Source organism: Oxyura jamaicensis (assembly GCF_011077185.1).
Source record: "Oxyura jamaicensis isolate SHBP4307 breed ruddy duck chromosome 6 unlocalized genomic scaffold, BPBGC_Ojam_1.0 oxy6_random_OJ106635, whole genome shotgun sequence".
In the NCBI taxonomy this organism is placed as follows: domain Eukaryota; kingdom Metazoa; phylum Chordata; class Aves; order Anseriformes; family Anatidae; genus Oxyura; species Oxyura jamaicensis.
In genome coordinates, this window is record NW_023304026.1 from 17,063 (window position 1) to 37,618 (window position 20,556).

At 60.3% G+C, this 20,556-nt stretch overlaps 4 protein-coding genes across 7 annotated transcripts in view; 2 read left to right on the forward strand and 2 right to left on the reverse strand.

Moving 5' to 3' along the window:
• The window catches only part of LOC118157533 (armadillo-like helical domain-containing protein 3), a 22,660-nt gene extending 16,014 nt beyond the window's left edge, over positions 1 to 6,646 (reverse strand). Inside the window, exon 1 of one of the 3 annotated variants that reach the window (XM_035311916.1) lies at positions 6,265 to 6,646. The gene's annotated coding sequence lies outside the window, so the exon portion shown is untranslated. The other 2 variants (XM_035311918.1, XM_035311917.1) reach the window with 2 other exon arrangements.
• Positions 5,821 to 10,404, forward strand: LOC118157530 (Hermansky-Pudlak syndrome 6 protein-like). The gene is made up of 2 exons (XM_035311914.1): positions 5,821 to 5,825; positions 6,689 to 10,404. The coding sequence occupies exon 2, from the start codon at positions 6,792 to 6,794 to the stop codon at positions 9,162 to 9,164; it is 2,373 nt and encodes a 790-aa protein (XP_035167805.1). The 5' UTR covers positions 5,821 to 5,825; positions 6,689 to 6,791; the 3' UTR covers positions 9,165 to 10,404.
• Positions 10,284 to 12,233, forward strand: LOC118157531. The gene is made up of 2 exons (XM_035311915.1): positions 10,284 to 11,021; positions 11,202 to 12,233. The coding sequence occupies exons 1-2, from the start codon at positions 10,319 to 10,321 to the stop codon at positions 11,630 to 11,632; spliced, it is 1,134 nt and encodes a 377-aa protein (XP_035167806.1). The 5' UTR covers positions 10,284 to 10,318; the 3' UTR covers positions 11,633 to 12,233.
• Positions 12,234 to 12,319: 86 nt separating this feature from the next.
• Positions 12,320 to 20,556, reverse strand: LOC118157535 (prominin-1-A-like). 2 transcript variants are annotated; one of them, XM_035311921.1, is made up of 25 exons: positions 20,429 to 20,556; positions 19,296 to 19,447; positions 18,464 to 18,525; positions 18,150 to 18,355; positions 17,631 to 17,751; positions 17,457 to 17,520; positions 17,174 to 17,263; positions 16,901 to 17,091; positions 16,737 to 16,811; positions 16,589 to 16,652; positions 16,307 to 16,466; positions 16,019 to 16,171; positions 15,655 to 15,778; positions 15,449 to 15,540; positions 15,264 to 15,348; positions 15,026 to 15,169; positions 14,721 to 14,792; positions 14,466 to 14,555; positions 14,308 to 14,361; positions 14,143 to 14,223; positions 13,886 to 13,954; positions 13,700 to 13,789; positions 13,516 to 13,628; positions 12,993 to 13,010; positions 12,320 to 12,680 (listed from the first exon to the last, which is right to left on the reverse strand). In XM_035311921.1, exons 2-25 carry the CDS (start codon positions 19,423 to 19,425, stop codon positions 12,629 to 12,631), a joined length of 2,400 nt encoding a protein of 799 aa, XP_035167812.1. In that variant the 5' UTR covers positions 19,426 to 19,447; positions 20,429 to 20,556; the 3' UTR covers positions 12,320 to 12,628. The 2 variants fall into 2 exon arrangements, with proteins under 2 accessions (XP_035167812.1, XP_035167813.1); XM_035311922.1 differs by lacking the exon at positions 20,429 to 20,556 and adding an exon at positions 19,673 to 19,979.

Genomic DNA, 20,556 nt, shown 5'->3' on the forward strand with positions numbered 1-20,556 from the left:
GATAAGAAATCAAACCAAAGGTCCTCTCCAAGTCCTCTAACCTATTTCAAACAAATATGCAAGAGTACACCCACAGGCAGACACAGAATAAGCAGCTTATGGGTCAGTTTTCTTAATTCTTCTCTGCCAGAAACTGATTCATGACCAGAACAACTTTACATTTAAAAGGTATATTTTTAAAAAATATCACTTCACACACGGTGATAATTGTTATCAAATGGATATCCAGTCTTCTCCAAAGTTAGTCAAGCCTCAAGGACATCTTGCGACAAAAAAGCTTCTGAAATGGTTTGAAAAAGCCTTCTCTTTTATCTGTTTAACTTGCTACCTGCCAAAGTACTTCCAGTTCTGCTCTTGCACTCCAATGCTACAACCAACACAAGGAAGCATTTGGCTGCAAAGCCTCCCTGAAGCACTCCTGCCACCCTTGCTCATCCCTACCTCTGCACCTTGGCATTCCCCAGCTGTGCCAGCTGCTCTGCAAATCAAAGCAGAAAAGAACCCCAGCCGCAAAAGCATCACGTGTGGTTCAGGTTCTGGAGGAAGACGGAGGAACACAGGGGAGAAGCTTTGCAGGATTTTTTATTACTATTATTATTTTTCAACCAGAAGAACTTCCTGGTCCCTTTGACAACAAAGAAACAGAAACAAGGTTTGCTATAATTAATTGGTGCTTCATGCTTACTGGTTATCTTATTTAAAATATATATATATATATATATAATTACCACAAAATCAGCTGTTATAAAAACAGCCATAGCTGTAGTCCTGAACTATCTGCACCAGTCAAGCCATGTCAGGGCTGACAGTCAGGACGTGTGACTTGCCACGTACTCTAAACCCCACGTCTCATGCTGCGAAGCACATCACCACCCTGACCTTGCCAATATGCATTTATCTGCAATCTCGGAATTTTCTGGCAAGCACCAGAGATTTAGCAGTGTTCTATCCTCCTTTATCACTGCAGCACATCAGAGGTACTTAGCAGAAAGTGAACGCTATCCCCTGGCATATCCCCAAGCTCCAAACCTTTCTCCCAGACCTCCGAAGGTAATTACACACATGGCAGCAGCACACCTCCGGCAGAGGCTTGACTGAAGTCATGCTCCAGAAAAACAGAGGCAGGCTCTTGTGGCAGCGGCACTCAGCCATGCTAAATTATGCATGGAAAGGTAAGTACACTGCAGCCTGCCTCTACGACCCCAGAGCTTTCTGAGTTGGCAGCCATGGAGACTGCTTTGGATTTCACCTCCATCCCAGACTGCCTGAACACCTTCAGCGATGACGACACGCTCAGATCCACCTTTCTGTAAAAAAGCAGGTTCCAGAGACTACTGAATGCCAGTTCCAGGTCTCTTCTGCATTCTTTCCACTGCAGGCAGCTTTTGATTACCCTAAGACTAAACTACATTCCCAACCAGGGCTCTCAAGCTCCCAGAGCCTGCAACAGGTTATTCAGACATCCATCCCTTGAGCCATGAACTTCAGTCCAAAATGGCAGCAAAACATCTCTGGGGCTGGAATAAAAACCTGGTGCTGCAACAAAAGGCCCTGCCCCAGCTGTGAAGGAAAGGAGGTTTGCCTGGCTGGCAAAGCGGTGGACAGAGAGCAGCAGATCTCACTCCTCAAGAGCTGAGATTGACATCCAACAGGGGAGAGGTTTTCTCTCTTCCACCTAGGATGGGAATGCGAACAGCCAGGTGGTTAAGGGCCAGTTTGTGTGCACATTGGGCTGAGAATGGAACCAGACCCAAAAACAGAATCACAGAATCACAGAATCACAGAATTTCTAGACCTCAAGATCATCAAGTCCAACCTCTGACCTAACACTAACAGTCCCCACTAAACCACTAACAGTCCCCACTAAACGTTGGCAGAAGAATCTTAGGACCTTCTGCACCATAACTATGTAAACACAGAAATTACTCCTGTAGCCTAATGGGCTCATGTATCCAATTAAGATGGAGAAAAGGTCTGACAAGTCTAACAAAACGAAGAAGAAAACATTATTCAGTCATCTTGATAGCTTCTCTTTTACAGACTTTGCATTATTTTTAAACTGTCATGGGAAATAAGATATTAATTAGAAACATAATTGGAAACAGAGAGAAATCTATTAAAAACCAAATCAAGAACAATGTCACTTTTAGCTTAGCAAGACAAATCTTACCCAAGATTGCACAAAACAATTTCTCACTAGAATCGTAAGTTTCTGAATCACAAGCAGCCACCATCCCCAGCATACAAACACATCCATCAGCATGCTTCTAATTGAATTACAGCTAATGAATCCCAATGTCAAAACTAATAAACTAACTCAGAGTGCTTCTAGGTCAGCGTTCACATCCCAAATGTGTATGCTTATGGGAGGGGATCAATACACTCTGCCTAATCCCTGAAATTTGCAAACTGTATTTTAGCACTTCTCCTACACTTCCAGAAAGATGGAGAAGTCTAAATCCCAGAAGACACAAATGTCTGATGCTGAAAGAGCACCAGGGGGCCCACATGATCATGTGAAAATTCTAGTCTCGGTCAAAATGGGACTTGGGATTCGTATTCTCTCAACCGGGGCTGCAAAGAGCATACAAAGATGACTGCTAGAGGCAAGGATTGAATAACATTCTTGTTTATAACTTGCTGTTCTACAAACGAGCATATGGAGGAGCAAGGGGAGAAAAGGAAGAGTTGCCTTTCATGCCAATGGTTTATTAGGCTATGCTTGTTTCATGACCTATGACGATCAGGCTGCACAAATGGCTTTTTCTTTTCACTTTATGCAATTATGTTCTCCAGATGTCATAAAGATGGAAACAGGAAACTGCATTTTGTTAATGGGGACCTTGTAGACAGCTGCAGAAAACAGCAATCAAACGCACAAAACATTTACTAGTTGCAGAGGTGTTGAATTATCAGGGCATCGTGACAGTTTATGAAAACAGAGACGCTGAATATAGTTAAGAATTACCCTTTAAAACGTATCACATTTCAAAGGCATCGGTGCAATTTCCACGTTTCAGGTTCAAATGGATAATTTATTCTGTCAATAGGTCAGTCCCATTAACACATGCTGCTAAGTGAATCCTGCTGCAGTCGCTGACTGTGCTGTCCCTCAGGGCTGAGACGTACGCACACGGGGGTTTCGGAACAGCAAGTACTGTGCTGTGCCGCAGGAGATCCAAGATGCTTCGTCTGGAGCTAGCAGAAACCTTGACAGAGCACGAGTCTTGGCAGCTCAAAGGCAGGAAGAAAAAAACTGTAGCAGACAGAAGTTCAGGCAGACTCTTGGTCTATCCGTCATCAACCCCAGGATCAGCTGATCCAGGCGGGAACAAAGGGATGAGCACATCCAACCATCCACCTCCCGTCCATTTCAGTCCAAAAGTCATTGCAGAGATTCAAATCAAACATGTGACATTCAGATGAACACATCCCTGTCAGCTTTCAGTTAGAATATCCATGGGAGAAGAGGGAAAAAAAACGATCTCGAGTCTGAATTTCACTCAGACTCATGCGCATGGAAAACTGTGGCTTCTCCGCATTGTAACTCAGCTCCCGTTCAGACTTATTGTTGTACAGATCTAACGACAAAAATACTACTGTAGAGAAAGGAACATTAATGTGCATCAACACTGTAGCGAAAACAGCATCCAAAACTTGAAACTCCTGTAATCTTGCATGCATGCAGCCTGTTAACCACTGTATTTCACATTTAACAAACCTGAATGTTTTCAAGATTACACAACCCACAAATGCAACCAAACCTGAGTATTTTTTTTCAGTCTATAACCCTCAAAAATATACCGTGACACTGCTAGGCTAAATAAAAAGAAAACAAGCAGATGACAATAAATGGTATTTTCACATATTTAATTGGCATACCGTTTATCTGAAAAATGTCGTTCATATGATGCAACATATTATTTTGCTTATGCCAAAATCAATATCAATCAATATTAATGAAGGCTCTGAGTAAGAACTGAGATACTTTTCCTTCTAGAATCCAAACCCCTGACCTGCCACTGCTACTCAGACTGCCCTACTGGTTTAAAGATTTCAAGCACGGTAGCCAGCCCAACCAACCGCACGCACCCAGGACCCAGTGTGATCGTGCTTTGTCCTTCTAGGTATTTTGCAGGCATCTCTCTTAAGTCAAAAGGACAGTTGTTCAAAAATTATCTAGAGCATGTGAGAAGGCAGGCGATAAACCTCTGCCTGAAGTTAGCCCATGGCTTCTAAAGAAACAGACTATAAACCAAATAATCATTCTATTCTTCAGTGCATATTTTTCCTGGAATTTCACTTAATGTGATAAAACTGCGGAGTCAACACTGGACCCAGGCGACAGGCAGTTAAGTTCTAGCACTCATCCACCTGAGGAAACAAGCGACAACCTGCCCCCTGCAGAGGAGCCTACCAACGCCAAAGCTTGGACAGTGCCTTGACGCAGCCCAAGCTCCAGCATTACACCCGCAGGAGCCCCCTGGCAGCACTCTGGGCAGAACCCTGGTGAAATCAAAGAGGAGAGGGACGCAGCGCGTTAGATTTTGTCAAGGCTTAACCAACCAACAACCAAATTCCTGCTACAAGCCCTTTTGCAGTTTATGCTCTGCGGTTACAGTTCATGCTACTTTTATATTTCATCTATTCTTTACAGCCTTATCTGTATATATTGGTAAACATTATTTGGTATCACTCAGGGCACACAAGCTTTGGATCAATCTGGAAGAAATTCCAGGTGCTTTCCTGTAATACACTACAAGGAATACATTCAGAAGGTATGACACTGACGAAAAACCACACAGATCTTAGTCTTTTTTTCTAATACCAAGCAACACAACCTCTAGCAGAGTCTCGGTATATGCACTTTTACCAGCAAGCCATTCCATCCCACTCATAGCAGCGTACTACGTGTTTCCACACAGTACAATCTGCAGTTTCACCACTGCTAACATATTTTCCACCCCTTGAAAAACAGGAAAAGCAGCTTCCTAACGCAGATACAGCCACAAACCTCCACTACACGTGCTTCAGCAACGATATAAAGAATAACGTCCAAGTTACATTCTCAATGCTTCATCCGTAATTGCCTTTCATTTCTATCCGTCCAGTTAAAGTCACACCCGATCCATCAACTTTGCACCACCAACTAGCTCAGCTTCCTCCTGTCAAGCCCATGTAGACAAGCGTCACATGTTCTACCTCCATCTGTTCAGACCCTTTCTCCAAATTGACTTGTTCATTTCCTCACCCTTCCTTTCCGTACTTCTAGCTGCAATGCTTTGCTCTCTTGTGCGAGGAAATTTCTTTGGGTTTTCACTTTTCAAGCCCTTCAGAATCCATCCCACCTAATTTACCATGAAATACTCCACGCCGCCCCTACGCCCACAGCTAAAAGCTCGGGCCACCTGCAGACCTTTTCAGATGCCTTCCTCCTGAAGGAAAACACCCGGCCTGTCACCTTCCCCTGCCCTTTTCCCGGGGTTTCAGCTGTCGGTGGGGATCCAGGGCCCAGGCTGCAAGCAGCACAGTTACGCAGCCTCGGCTCTGGCCTCCGAGGGAGCTGTGAGGTGGGAAGAGCTGAGGAAGGGAGGCAGCAAGGTGAGGACGGCAGAGCTGCAGAGGTGGGATTGCGGGGACAGGGACCACAGGCCCGCAAGAGGAGTAACACTGACATGTATAAAGTCTGAACACGGATGTTCATGTCTATAAATGTGTATATTTAAATATATATATGAAATCTGAAAGCAAAAAAGGCGCCCAGGAAGGCAGACTATAGCAAGCCAGCGATCCGGGGCTGACCCTTGCCCTGCTGAGGGGTCTCCGTGTGGCAGCCCGGTGTCTGGGCGGGGTGGTGGCACACGAGTGCCTCGCTCACGGCAGCGCTGCTGTCCCTTTGTACACGCTAACCAACCACCACCTAACGCTACCAAGCCGTTTGTCGCGCCTTACGGGTTATTACTGGTGAAGCCGGAGGCATGCTGTGTGCAGGGCAGCTTCGTGCACAATTAACAAAAAGCTTTAGGTAACAGAGAGGGTTACGCTGTCATTAACAGAACCCCAATCTAACGTGTGTCCCCCCCCCGGAACTCCTCGCGCAGTCACACCCCGCGCAGGGCCCAGGGGCCCGCTGACAGGACGCGCTGCCCCCCCCGGCCGTTAGGGCCGTTAGGGCCGTTAGGGGGCGTGGCCTGCCCGGCCCCGCGCGCGGGGGGGGGGGGCGCCCCCCCCCCCCCCCCCCCCCCCCCCCGCCCCGCCGCTCACCTGCGGGCCCCGCCGCTCCCCTCCGCAGCGCGCAGGCGCCGCCCGCGCCACTGCGCATGCGCCACGGCGCTCCCAGCGCCGCGCGGTCCTAGCGCCGCCGGCACCGTGCGGGGCCCTACCGGGAAGGGGGGGGGGAGGGGGCAGCACCGGCCACTCCCCGCCCGGTGGTCCCGGCGCGGCTCCGCCCGGTAGAGCACGGCACGGCTCGGTACGGCTCGGCACGGCTCTGCACGGCACGGCGCGGCGGGGAGCGGCTCCGGCGGGGAGCGGCTCCTCCCGGAAGCCCGCCGCCTCGTGATTGCGCAGCGCCGAGCCGTGCCGAGCCGTGCCACCGCCGGCCGCGGTGCCGGCCCCGGTCCCGGCCCCGCCGCAGGTAGCGCCCGGTGGGGGGGGGAGCACTGGGCAAACGGGGCCGCGGGGGGAGGACGGGACACCGGGGGGGGGAGGGTCCCCGTGGGACTGAGAGGGTCCCCGAGGGACCGGGGGGGTCCCCCAGGAACCGGGGGGGTCCCGCCGGGAGCCCCGGGATGAAGCGAGCGGGGCCGCTGCGGCGCGTGTCCGAGTGGAGCCGTGGCGGCGGGGGGCTGCAGGAGCTGCTGAGCCCGGGCGGCGAGCCCAGCCGCGTCCTGCCCAGCCCCGACGGCGGGCACCTGGTGGTGCAGCGGGGCGACCGGCTGCTGGCCTTCCAGCGCCGCGGCAGCCTCGGCGCCGAGCTGCGGAGGAGCTGGCAGCCGCCGCCGCCCCGGGAGGCGCTGGTGGGGCTGCTGTTCCCGCAGAGCCCGCGGACGCCGGGCGGCTGGGCGCTGGCCGTCGTGTGGGAGCGCGGCCGCACCGAGCTGTGGGGCTTCGCGGCGGGCTGGCAGCTGCTGCGGGCCCTGGAGCTCTGCCAGGGCGCCCGGGCCCGCGTGGCCTCCGTGTGCTGCCAGGGGGAGCGGCTGGTGTGGTGCGAGGAGAGGCCGCCCTCGGACGCGCACTCGGACGCCGGCAAGGGCGCCTTCAGGTTCTGCGTCTGCGCCCGGGCGCTGGAGGTGGAGGAGCAGGGCGTGAGGCTGGGCCCCGTGAGGATCGTCCTGCACAACAGCCCCGAGTACCAAGTCCTGGCGTCCCCTCGGCACGTCTTCATGGTGCCCGCTTCCACCGGCTCCGCCACCACGTCGAAATTCCTCCTCATCTGGCACCCCGAGGAGGCGAGGCTCACCATCGCGGCCCCCTCGGCGGGCTTTGTGCGCAGCAAGGTGCTGCAGTCCAGCAGTGAGTCGGACTTCAGGAAGCTGCTGCTCGGCTCTGTGGGCCCCCTCTCGGCTCTGGCACCCCTGGACATTCACAGCTGCGCCGTGTCTGACTGTGGGGCTCTGCTGCTGGTGAGCACCAAGGGTGCTGTGAACGTGGTGGAGACAGATGGGACGCAGAGACACATCTTTGATTTAGAAGGGGGGCCCCTGGCTCAGGAAAATACTGTTCAACTGAAAACCTTTGGCAGCACCCTGGCTTGCGTGCTGGCCGGGGTCCTGTACCTCGTGGACCAGAACAGTGGGAGGCTCATAGAAAAGAAAACCCTGAGCATGAAAGAGGTGCATTTCCTGGAGTCCCCAGGAGAGGAGGACAGCATTCAGCTCCTCACTCAAACGGGCATCTACAGCCTTAGCTTCTCCAGCCCTGAGGACAGCAGCGGGGCCGAGCCGTGCCTGGTGGAGATGGTGTTTGAGGAGGCCTGCCGGTACTACCAGAGGAGGAGCCTCAGCAGCTCCAAGCTGACGGTGGAGAAGCTGAAGAAGGGCGGTGCATTCCAGGCTCCCGTGGCTCTCGCTGCCATCCTGCAGCACAGCCTCCACCAGAAGCAGAAGCCAGCCCGAGGCCTCCAGGACACTTACGCCAAGCTGCTGAGCACAATGAGCCTCGAGCTGCAGAGCTACCTGAGCCTGGAGCTCCTCAAGTCCTGTGTGGTGGGTGCCCCAGAGAGCGAGGTGGAAAGTTATTGTGAGGAACTGGTGGAACAGGAGGTCAGCCGCGTGCTGCACTCTGACATAGATAAGGACAACTTGGCCTACCTGAACTCAGTCTTTGCCTCCTTCCCCAAGGCTGCCTGGAAGGCCACGAGGAGCTGCCTGCAGCTGCAGCAGAACGGGGACGGCCTCTTGGTGGCCAGGGCCACCCCAGAGGTGTGGAAGAAGGTCCTGGGAGGACCGCAGCAGCAGGAGGAGGTGGGTCAGAACGGCGTGGTCCCAGTCTTCGAGCTCATCTGCGCCTCCTTCCTGAGGTTCAAACCCAAGTGGCTGCCCAGTTTTGTGGAGCTGACCCAGCAGTACGTCAGCCTCTCTTGGGCGTACAGCAGCAAGGAGGGCCCGGAGGGCCGGGTGCCGCTGTACAAGAGAGCTCTGGGAGTGCTGGCCAGGAAAAGCAAGCGCAGCGAGGTGGATGAGGAGATGGAGCTCGAACTGCTGCTCTGCAGCAAGAGGCCGAAGGCCGTGCTGCAGGCTCTGCAACTCCTCATCCGCCTGAAGCGGTGGCAGCGGGTGGTGGAGGTGGCGGAGAAGTTCTCCAAGCTCAGTCCCTTGCTTAACAAGGAGATTTTTACCACGCTGCTGGCAGAGTTCGCCCAGCACCGCGAGCTGGACCCTTACGTGGACACGCTGTGGCCGCTGTGCCCTGCTGAGCTCACTGCCTCGGACATCCTCACTGTGGTCCTGCAGCACCTCCCTCGCACCCAGGGGGACCCGGTGCCCTTCTCGAGCGAGGGGAACCAGCTGACTGTGGGCTTGCTCAAGCCGCTGCTGCAAAGGGTTGTGCAGCGTCCCTGCGTGCAGGACGAGATGTACTCGGATGCCTTGCAGAGCCCCACATTCCCCCCCCCCGCCCCCCCCCCGAGGGCCCAAGAACCCCCCAAAAGCACCGGTCGGTGATGCTCCTCAGCCACCCGTGGCAAGGACTTCCTCCCCCTCGACGCTGGTACAGGGTGACACCGTGTGAGGGGGGGAAGCACGACAGGGTCTCAACCCTTGGGTGCACAAGAAGGGGAAAGCCACATCCTCCCCTGGAAATCCTGCCCTGCCTGGCGGTAGGGAAGCCTGCTCCTGTTTGAAGCCTCCCTGCAGCAGCATCTCAAAGATTCCTTCGGGGGGCTGGCGCTGGGGTGTCCCACCTGAGGCCAGGACAGGCTTTCTGGTTGTTTATAGCAAGTGCAATTTGTCTGTGCCCCAGTGGAGGAGCAAATGCCGGGCGCGTTTGCAGATGAAAGCACTGGCTGCACTACAGGACTGCGGAACTGCTCCCTGCCCAAAGCACTTTGTTTTTGGTTTGCTTGGCTCCTTTATAACCTCACCTCTAGTCTTCTGATCCCCTGCGAGTGGTGGCAGAGAGGCGCACAGGGACATACACAGCCCTCCCACCCCATTCTCTGCTCAAGAGGTTGGGTGATGCCTCCAGGCTCTGCCTCTGAGAAACCGGGCACGTTTCCTGCGGCGGGGCCGCTGAGTCCTGCTGCCCTGGGCTGGGTGAGATGCTAAATGCCAGTGCGGTGCAGCTCCGTGATCCTGGGCATCCCAGCACGTGCGCTGGCAGCTGCAGCACTCCGTGTGCTGTCTCGCTGCAATTCCTCTGGGATCAATCCTGTAGCTGTGACTGATTGCAGCTACTTAGCTGAAGAGAGCAGCCTAATTCCCTTATCTCTCTATCCCAGCCGGCACCCAAACTCTCTTCTGAGCTGAGAAGCTGGCAGCAGCCCGGGCGAGCTTGGGGCTGGCCCTGCCTCTCCCTTTCCTTTGTGGAAGCTTCGATTATGCTGCAGGACGCCAGGGCCCTCTGTTCCCATCTCTCCTACCTTTGCCCTTTGCACACAAAGGGGCTTTGTCAGGGTTGTCTGGCTCATATTGTGCCTCTGTTTGCAAAGTCAGTGTAACTTGAGAGCGCTCGTGCAGGACGATCCCAGGCTCCAGCCTCTCTGCAGTGCCTGGGAGAGAGACCCCGGCCTGGCTTCGCTCTGCCTGGGGGCTGTGCTGTGGGGCACGGCCTGGCCGGGGGGGCACCTTGTGCCTTACCGGGATCGGGGGGACGGGGGATGTTCATCTGCGTTAGTCCTCCTCCTGAGGCTGGGGCTCAGCGTGGAAGGCAGATTCATTTTAAAAATAAAAGGTTCCCAAAGCAGTGCTGGGGCGGTGGTGGATGTTGTGAGGCTGCACGCTCTCGGGAGGAGCGCTGTTTCATTTTGCTTTTGCCAGGCTCAGCTCTCAGCAGGGCTGCCCAGCACAGCTCCCCGCTGGTCAACGCTGTGCCCAGCCAGGCTGTCCCCCTTGCCCCCCTCAGCCTCCCTGTGGCTGTTTGGGGCCACGAGCAACCCCTGAAGGCCGTCAGGGTGTGTTCCTGGGGGAGTTGTGGCTGGCCCCAGTGTTGGGCTGAAGAAGGGGGAGTTTTTCTCAAGACCTACAACGTGTCCCTCTGCTGCTCTCCCAGCCGGGAGCACCAGGCTGGCCGCAGCAGGAGCCCCGGGCTCACGGTGCAGAGCTGCCTTCGGAGGGATCCTGGCCTGTGCAGACGCTGTAAGGATGTGCCAGTTCCTCCCCCAGACAGGCGCTCTGCTGCAGAAAGTCCCTGCGGTGGAAGAAAAACACAGGCAAAGGGGAAGTGGAACTGCTGCAACAGTTCTCTAGAGACCGGCTGGCTATCGGGGGGACCTTGCTTACGGTGGGCCTCGTGCTGTGGCTGCGGGGCACCGCGGCCGGTTTCCTGCAGCTGGCACGAAAGCAGAGCGTGCAGCACCCTGGTGGCAGCTGCTGCAGGCGTTTAGCAGCGAGCAGCCATCGCCTCTTCCCGGAGCAGCTGCTGGGCCAGCTGACGCTGCTCTCGCCTCCCCAGCTGCGCAGGAGGAGGAAGAGGATGGGCCGAGGCCTTTCGGAGAGCCACGGCCCCCAGGGAAGGGGATGCTGCCACGTGTTGGCAAAGGTTGGGCAGTAATTTGGAGGGAGTTTTTCATTGCCAGGGCTGGGGATGGATGCAGGCGGCCACAGTGATGCAGCAAACGAGGAGGGTCAAGCAGGGAGCAAAGCCCAGGGCATTCAGCTCCTGGTTCCAAGGGGGAAATCCTCCAAGCTCCCTGCCTCCCAGCGAGGAGAAGACCCCAGGGAGGGAGCAGCGCCCGCAAAGCCAGCGAGCAGGAACTGAAGCCAGCAGTGGTCCTGAGCCACAGCACAGAAAGAGGAAGCAGAGGCCGTGCGGTGGGGACAGCTACATGCCCTCCGAGGGGGGCAGGCAGTCCCAGGGCCAGAAAGGGTGGGTGCCCCCGGGGCAGCAGGGGCTGAGCCGCCCCCTAGGACAGATCCAGCAGGGTGAGCACGGGGCTCTGCTTAGGGTCAGGATGTATGCGGGGGGGAGATAGCAGGAGGTAAGGCCAGTGCAGCTTCAGATAACTCCTGGAGGGAAAAAAAAATAGTGTTTAGGAGATCCGAAAGCAAATGGAAAACGTGATAAAGCAGATGTACTTTGGGGAAGGCGATCTGGCCAGCTCGAGCTCATCGCTCCCGCCGATAAGACTTGGACTTTGCGATGAAGGAAGTGAGTCAGGCTGCTCACGTACGCCTCCCATGCCTGGGCTGGCCTTTGGGACTGCCCCAGGGCTCGAGCCAAGGAGCAGCATGCCAGCACGCCTGCGCTTGCCCCCACCACGGGTGCAGCCCAAGTCTGGCGGCCGATGACCCTTGGTGGGTGGACACGAGTGGGGCAGCGCGTGGGACCTCCACCGCGTCCCCTCACCAGGGGAAAGCCCTCGCCCCGGGGAGCACCGTGACACCAGGACAGCAGACACAAACCCAGCTCATGCCAGCAGCGGGAAACCATCCCGCCCCAAAGCCCCTCCATCCCGGCCAGAAGCACGCATGCTGTCCCGTGCCTCCAGCACACAATCTCCTCATTTATTGTTCCACACCAAAAATCACAGTACTGGGAAGAGCCGGGCTCCCTGCAAAAATAAATACTCACATTGCCTGGGTGAGCAGGCTCCCCACGGCCGACAGCTCACCCTGCGGCAGCACGGGTGCTGCCCTGTGCCCACGCGGCCCAGCCACGGGGCTGGTGGTCCGGCACGGCACCGGGACACGGCTGGGACAAGCCCCGTGGGAGATGTTCGGCTGCCTCGTCCTCTTCCCTGCCACCACCCTGGGCTGGCGATGGGGGGTGTCAAAGTCTCAGCTGGGGCACCACGAGGGGCAGACCCCCTGTTTCACACGTTATCCAGCTGCAGCGCATCATTGCACTTTGGGGAATGGGGCAGGGAGGTCCAGAAGCAGGGGTCCGAGCCCGTTCCCCGGTACCCAGGGGGAAGGTGCAGCGGCCGGTGCTGTCGTGTTCCGTGTCCTGTGTGCCACGGTGACGGGGGCTAATGCCTCGTGGATGGCCGGGGGATTCTGTACAGGTTGTACGCGGGTCCTCTGCAAAATCAAGGTCACCTGTGTCACCCCCAGCCACCGAGGGGAGCAAGGGACAGCCCGGTAGTGCTGGCAGGGCCAAACCTCATCCCAGCCCCCCAGGGAAGAGGGTGCTGAAATCCACCTGCAGGCTTGGGGGAGGCTGGGAGCCAACAGCACCCCCAAAGGTGACAGGGAACCCCCAAACTGCCGCACAGGTCCCACCCAGGCAGTCCTTCCCTGGTGCCTGCACCCTCTTTGGCTTGCACTTTTCTGCTTCCTTTCCTTGTCCCCCCATCCCCCCCATGCCACAGGAGACGTGGCGTTGCTACTTACATCTCCACAGCTTCGTTCCTGGGCAGAAGGAAAAAGAGGAGACAGCATCAGTGGGGCTGGAGGTGCCCCGGGGACAGTCCACCAGCCCAGCATCGTGCTGTGGGACCGGGCCCTGCCCCGGGGCGCACAGGGGAGACACGGGGGCTGCGGGGGGTGACAGTGCCCTCCACCCCAGCCACCCCATCTGGACACAGCTCAGGGGGCTCCTACAGCCTCCCTGGACTCTGCTGGGAAAAAAGAGACCCCCAGGGAGCTGGGGGCAGCCCCAGGGTGCCGGCAGCCCCGTGAGCACGAGCGAGCAGTGCACCCTCGTGGTGACACCAACCACGCACCCTGCTGCCTTCCTCCCGTCCGCACAGCCCCCGGCTGCGCTCCCGTTGTGTGTCCCGGCACAAACCGTGCTGCAAAACCATTCGAGGCGGGTGGCGGAGCCCAAGACGGGCTGGGGGCTGCAGCCAGCACTGCACAGTCGGGACCTGACGGGGACCCCCATGCCCAGCGCCGTCGCGGGGCAGCTCCCCACCTGTAGACGTCGGCGATGTGCATGCGGCGGTAAAACTTGGCGAGCCTCACGGCCAGGACGATGCTGGGCAGCAGGAAGACGGTGCACCAGCCCAGGCTGAACCAGAAGGCGTTCTGTGGGCCGGGGGGAGCCGTCAGTGATGGGGACAGCACCTCCCACCCCACACCCGGGTCGCCCCGCTCACCAGAGAGTCCAGGAGGTAGTCACAGGCAATGGCCTCCACGTTATCCAGGGTCTGCGCTATGGGCTTGCAGCGTGCCACGTCTGTCCTCAGCTGGGGACACGAGGGGGGACAGGACAGGTCAGGGCCCCCCAGAAGCCTGCAGCCCGTCCCCGCTCCCCTCCACCCTGCCGAGGAAGGCTGACTCACGCTGCTCTTGGCCCAGGCAATGTAGGTGTTGAAGAAATCCAGCATCTCCTCCAGGAAGGCCCACGTCTCCTGGGGGGGCAGGCAGAGAGTGGAGATGCCTCACCCCCAGCCCCCTCCGTGCCCCATGTCCCCTCTGCATCAGGACCAGGGCTTTCAGGCCGCCTCCATCCAGCAGCAATGGGGCTGCAAGCCACCCCCGGGGAGCCCTGGCCACATCCCCACCCGGGTGGCCCCCCAGCAGGGCACGGCGAGCTCACGTTCTTGATGATGTTCACCATCTCCCTCCCCAGGAAGTCCTGGGTCTCCTTGGCTTGGTCCAGCGTGGTTTTCGTCTGTGCCTGGGGCAGAAGGCAGTGTGCTGGGGGCTTTTTAGGGTGCCACAGAGCAGGGTGCACACAGAAGCCCCCCCCCAGGCAGCTCACCTCGAGCTGGGCAGCCCGGCTCTGCGCCAGGTAGATGTTCTCCTTCAGGCTTTCCTGGGGAGGATGGAGAGAGAGGGCCAGAGGCGTGCACCCCACAGCTCAGCACAGACCCCCCCCCGCCCGCCCCCCCCGCCCCCTCCCCACCCCGCCCCCCCCACCAGCGGCCCCGAGAAGCTCGCCTGCATCTCCCTGTCCAGCTCCTTCAGCACGGCAGCGTCAGCCTGCAGGTCGTCTCTCACGTCCGTGCCCTAAAAGGAGGAGCCATCAGCAGTGCCCCCCACCACAGCGATGCAGGGGAGCTGCGGGGACCCCCCTGCTCTGGAGAGAAGAGCCAGGCAAAGGACAAGGGTCTCGTCCCCCCACAGCACCCGGGGACAGGGTGGCTGTGGCCCCGGGGTGCTGCCACCTCTCACCGCTTTGTCCACCAGCTGCTCCAGCTCCGCGGCCAGATCCTGGAGGCTTACCAGGGTCACATTCTGCTCCAGCTGCAATCGGCAGAGACAGAGCCATGAGACCGGGGGGACGGGGCTGGCAGAGGGGCTTCACCCCCCTGCACCCCATCCCCGTGGGGCAGAACGGAGCCTGGACCTCCCGGCTGCAGGAGGGGGGTCTCCCATAGCAGCAAAGCAGAGGGAACAGAAATGCACCTGGACCCCCCGACCCGACACCAGGCTGCCCCCAGCCCCGGGGCTGCCCCCCCCCCCCCCAGCCCACCCACCTGCTCCAGGGTGCGGGTGAAGTTGGGGGGCTGCGCAGCCCGGCTGGCGTTCAGCAGCAGGTCCCCCTGGCTCTCATTGAGCAGGGAGATGGGGCTCAGGGTGATGTTCACCTCCTCGAAGGCTGCAGAGATCTCCTCCGTGTACTGCCGGGGCCAGGGGAGCCGTGAGGGACGTGGCACCACCGTGTCCCCCAGGTGGGGGGCATGGCCCAGCACCGCTCTCTGCCCCCGTGCCCACCTGGCTGATGTTCAAAAGCTCGTCCAGGGACACCCTCTGGTCCAGGTGCAGCGTCTGCCACAGGGCAGTGTCCTGCTGGCACTGCCTGCGGGAGGGACACGGGGCTGAGAACGGGGCAGGCCAGTTCCACGCCCTCCCAGGAGCACGTCCTCCCTGGGACAGGCAGGTGACACCTCGCTCCTCACCTGTATATCTGCGAGAAGTTCACGGTGCCGCTCTCGTCTCCCAGCACCTCCGACAAGTTGAAGCCAGGTATGAGGCCGGGGGTATCCACGAGCTGAGGGCAGAAGAGATGGGGACAGTAGGCACGGAGCAGGGCGGGACACCTGGGGAGAGCATCCCAAAGGGACAGCAGAGGCGGCTGGGCAGGGGCATCCCGCGGGGAGCCCACCTGGAAGAGCTGCTGGCTGCGCCAGGACTCGCAGATGAGCATGTAGGAGTTCCCCCCCAGCAAGAAGGTGAGCAGCACCACCAGCATCAGCAGCCAGGAGAAGATGAAGCTGAAGCCGACGCCTCTGCGGGCACAGAGACACCGTCAGCACCCGGGGCACGGGGGGCACGCAGGCGGGCCGTGCCACCACGGGGCCAGAGGGACATCAGCCTCTTTCCCTGGCACCGCGCTTCGCCCTTGCACTCACACCCTGTGCAATGGGTCACCATGGGGCAGGACGTTAAATAATTCAAGTGTCAGAGCCTGAGCAGCCCCAGGACAACCCACCCCGTCCCACCACCCCGAATTTATCCCGGAGCCTCACGCCATGAAGAAGTCCCCGCCGGTGTTGGAGAGGCAGCTGCGCTGCGTGGGCAGGGCGCTTTCCTTCAGCCCCAGGGGCCCCAGCAGCAGCCCCAGGAGGTTGCAGAGCACCACCAGCAGCACCAGGCAGCACAGGAGGGCACACACGCTCCACCTGGGGTTAAGGGGACGGGCAGGGCTCAGGACCCGCCGTGCCAAGCAGCGCCCACCATGCACAGAGCTGGCTTTGCGGGAGGAAGGCGGACGAGGCCGCGGGGGGATGCGGGGCCAGCAGCAGCCCCTCTCCTACCTGAGCCCATCCAAGTCGGTGACCGGCTTCTGGCAGTCGGCCAGCACCGAGGTGGCGTTGCTCATCACGTTCCCGATGTTTTCCTCCACCTCCAGCAGCGGCAGCTGCTGCTGCAAGCTCCTGATCTCCTCCTGGATGAGGCCCAGCTGGTCCTGGGTCTCTGCAGGGGACGGGATGGGGACGGGAGCTGCTGCTGCCCCGTCCTGCTGGCTGGGGCGGCGGGGACTCGAGGAGAAGGTGGGCAGGGGGCAAGGAGGACATCAGCACGACAGCCCTGCTTACTTGTCACCACTTCCTGGGACTGCTTCTGCACCTCATTGGGGGTCTTCTCCAGCGTGCTGTTCACCTGCGAGGAGGGGGCGGCGTGCTGACCGTGTCCCTCTCACAACCCAGGAGTCCCTCCCCGTCCCCCGTGGCAGCAGCTCCTCACCTTCTCCAAATCACCCGCGAGGCTGGAGCCCAACACCTCCCCCAGCGCCTCCAGCTGCTGCTCCACACTGGGGATCTGCGGGGAAGAGCTTGCGGTGACGGGTCTGTGGGCCGGTGGGCTGGGGGGGGGGGACACAGATGCCAGGACCCCCGTCCCCTCCTCACCGTGCGGTAGTTGGTCCTGAAGGCGATGCCATCCGGCGAGACGCCGCCGCAGGGCTGCCCGCAGCGCTGCAGGGTCTGCCCGAGGCGCCCCCGCAGGTTGCCCAGCCGCTGGCTGTAGTTGCCCTGCAGCTCCTCGAGGTGCCCGCGGGTGCCGTTGATGGTGCCGAAGGCGGCCGCCAGCGTCTCCATCGCTGGGGAAGCAGCGAGGGCTCATCCTGCCTGTCCTCACCCAGCCGTGCCCCAAAACCCCAGCCCTCAGCCCCGGGACGTTACCTCCCAAAAGGCTCTGGAGGGATCCCAGCGCCCCGTCCACGCTGCTCCTGATGCCCGAGACGATCATGCCGCCCAGGATGGGCCCGATGTCTGCGGGGATGGGGGGGTCAGCGCAGGGCCCCCCAGCAGCAGCAGCAGCAGGACAAGGCTGAGCTGTGCTGGAGCCCGAGCATCGCATCACCCCCAGCAGCCCCCACTCCTCAAATCCCCCCAGACCCCCCCAGATCCCCGCTGGCTGTGGGTGCAGGAGGCTGCCCCAGCCCCCCCCGCCGCACGCACTCACTCTGCAGGCTGGTGTTGGTGCGGCCCAGCGGGACGTCGCTGCGGTCGATGACAAAATTCACTTGCTGCAGGGAGAGAGACGGGGCGTCAGCGTGGGCTGGGGGCTCCGGGGGGACCCTTCCCCGCCTCCCGCCCCGCTGCCACCCTTCCCCGGGGGGGGGCTCTTCGGACATGCCTGGGGGATGGAGGCCAGGTAGGTGCTGAGGTTGTCCACCGTGGCGTTGAAGTTGGGGAAGGTGCCGCTCACGGCCTGGGAGAGGCGGGTGTTGCTGATGAAGGCGCAGACATCGCCGGCCCTGCGAGGGAAGGGTGGGGGGGTCAGCAGGTGGGGGGCACCGTCCTCATGTCCCCCCCTCCAAATCCGGGTGCTGCTGAGCATCCCTGCCAGTGCCTCGCTCACAACCAGAAAAAAAAAAAAAGACAGGGAGGGATGTGTGAGGGTCATGCCCCAGACTCGACCCCTTCCCCTACTGCTATGGGGGAAACTGAGGCACGGGAGCCCCGTGGCGAGGCTCTCAGGAAGGGAACGTGTGGACCCAGAGCTCGGCCCTGCAGGACCAGCTCCCCACGGCCTCTGCTTCCTCTCCTTTGTCCTGCCGTGCCAGGAGCCGCTCCTGCAAACAATGGCAGCTTCCTGGCCCGGCCGCCCCCCAGCCAACGCCGCCCGCGTTTCCAGCCGCCCGCGGTCACTCACAGCAGGAGGGCAGAGACCAGCAGCACGGAGCCGTAGAGCGCCCGGCGCCGGCAGCCCATCCGCCGGCCCTGCTTCTGGTACATGCGGCCCCCGCAGTGCCCGCAGCAGCGGCAGCAGCAGAAGCAGCATCCCACCAGCGGCACCAGGACGATGAAGAGGAGCCCGATGGCCGCGCAGACCAGGAAGCCCAGCTCGTAGTGCAGCAGCTGGGAGAGGAAAGAGGAGAGGCAGCACGAAGCCGGCACCCTCCGCCCTAACCAGCCCCCTGGACAGACCCCGCGGGGCGGGATGGGTCTCACCGGCCGCCCGCTCACCTCCTGCACGTGCTTCTCGGACGCCTCCTTGCTCTGGGGCTGCACCAAATCTGCAATCAGATCTGGGAGACAGGGAGCAGAGAGGGCTGTGAGCTGCCGCTGGGGCTGGGGGCTCTCCAAGTGGGCCCCCCCACCCCGGAGAGGGGCTCCCAGCGCCAAGCATCACCTACAGCCCCGTGCATGCTGGGCACCTTGCTCCCTTCCAGCTGTACCCCCCGGCCATCATTTTGCACAGCCCTTTTGGCATTGCCAGTCCCCAGACTCTCTGTTTCTGGGAGGTGCCCCCGATGGCTGTTTTGGGGAGGATGCTCTGACAAATCCCCCAGCTGCCCTCGCTGGGTGCCCTCCTGCAGCCCGGCCCCGCACAGGAGCAACAGGCTGCGTGTGGCTGGCATCCGGGTTGGGGACTGGGAAATGTGCACCAGTGGGGGCAAAGTCCCCCCGCGGTGCTGCTTTCCTTCATCCCCGGGACTCGCCCTGCCCTTGATCCAAGGCCCTACCATTGATGTCACGCCGCGTGGTGTAATTGCACCCCGCTATTTCATCAAGCCATGGGATCATGCAGGTTGGAAAGAACCTCTGAGATACCTGGTCCAATCCTTAGCCCCGTGCTGAAGTCCACCACTAAACCGCGCTACCAAGTCCTGAACCTCCACGTTTCTTGAAGACCCCCAGAGATGCTGACTCAACCACTTCCCTGGGCAGCCCGTTCCAGTGCCACACAACCCTTTCAGCGTGGAAATTTCCCCTATTATCCAACCCAAACCTCCCCAGGCTGGCCTGGGACCCGTGCTGCTCCTCCCACCCCCCCAGCGGCCCCCCGTGCACCCACCGATGGGCAGGCCGTGGGGCTGCACCAGCCGCAGGAAGCCGTGCACCATGCTGACGAGGCCAGGAGTGCTGCTCCCCGGCGCCTCGGGGCCGGGGCCGTACAGGGGCTGCGAGATGTTCCCCAGCTCCATGGCGGTGGCTCCGGGTGGGCGCCTGGGCACAGAGCGGGGACATCAACGGTGGCAGGGCATGGGGGCCTCCCGTCCTGCCCTGCCTCCAAGCAGGAAATGCGGGGAGAAAAATCAGCCACAATGCCTGGGAGCCAAGCGAGGCGGGAGGGACGGGGAGGTCAGGGGCAGCGAGGGGGAGATGCCAGGTGGGAGATGCCCGCGAGGAACCGGAGGGGCTGGGGGGATGGACTGGGGACGAAGCGCTTACCCCTTCCTCTGGCACCTTCCCGCACCCGCCGCAGGGACCAGCTGCGCAGAGCCAGCGCCCGGGCTTTATGGTTTGTTTAAGTTTCAGCTGTGATTACTGAAAAGCTGTTTGCCAGCCAAGGCGGCGATGCCGGCATCGCCCCACCCTGCCCGGCCACCTCCTGGCACCCGGCCACCCCCGACTGCCTCTGCGTACTGGGGCCAGGGTCAGCACTGAGCCACCCGAGGGGGTTCCCAGTGAGCACGGGGGAGAAGAGAAGCCCCTCACCTCTTCTCTCCCACCTACTGCTTCCCCCTGTCCCAGCCCAGAAGCTCAGAGCTCCCCAGAGCCAGGTGGGTCATGGGGGTCTGAGGCAGCCCCCCCCGGCTACTCCACCCCAGCACCCTTCAGGATGGGGTCCACCATTTAGGCACGACCTGGCCCCCAACATTTTTCACGTGCACCTCAACCCCTGCAAAGCTGGGAAGGGTCACACCAGGCCCCGGGGACCAACAGGGGAGATTTTTCCTCCGCGACTCCACCAGCCCCCTGCTCAGCTCCCACCACCCCACCCCAAGCCCACCCGCAGCGGGCTCTGCCCCGTGTCACCGCCCCTTGGCCACGCTCCCGCTGCCCGTCCCCTGCCCCTGGGCACGGGGGGGATGTCCAGGAAGGTGTCCCCGCGCCCTCCCTCCTGCCCTGAAGACCCCCGGGCCGGGGAAGGCGGGGGGCGGCCGGGGAGGGGTGGTCCCGGTGCCGGGAGCGCAGAGGACGCACCCGGTGGGCGCAGGGCGCAGGGTCCCGGGGCTGGTCCTGGCGGCTGCAGCGGGAGCTCCCCGGCCCGGCCCGGCTCTGCACGGCGGGGGGGCGGCCCGGCACGGCCCTGCCCAGCCGGCCTGGGGCCG

Bases quoted from the DNA above. Each gene is read 5' to 3' on its own strand.
- LOC118157530 (XM_035311914.1), top strand. From the start codon at position 6,792: ATGAAGCGAGCGGGGCCGCTGCGGCGCGTGTCCGAGTGGAGCCGTGGC.
- LOC118157531 (XM_035311915.1), top strand. From the start codon at position 10,319: ATGTTCATCTGCGTTAGTCCTCCTCCTGAGGCTGGGGCTCAGCGTGGA. The intron at 11,022-11,201 runs TGGCAGCTGCTG...GTTGGCAAAGGT, and splicing joins CAGAGCGTGCAGCACCCTGG to TGGGCAGTAATTTGGAGGGA.
- LOC118157535 (XM_035311921.1), bottom strand. From the start codon at position 19,425: ATGGAGCTGGGGAACATCTCGCAGCCCCTGTACGGCCCCGGCCCCGAG. The intron at 16,467-16,588 runs GTAAGCAGGGCT...CGTCCCCTGCAG, and splicing joins GTCCCAGGAAGTGGTGACAA to AGACCCAGGACCAGCTGGGC. The intron at 14,793-15,025 runs GTGGGTGGGCTG...TGCCGATTGCAG, and splicing joins TCACCCGCACCCTGGAGCAG to CTGGAGCAGAATGTGACCCT.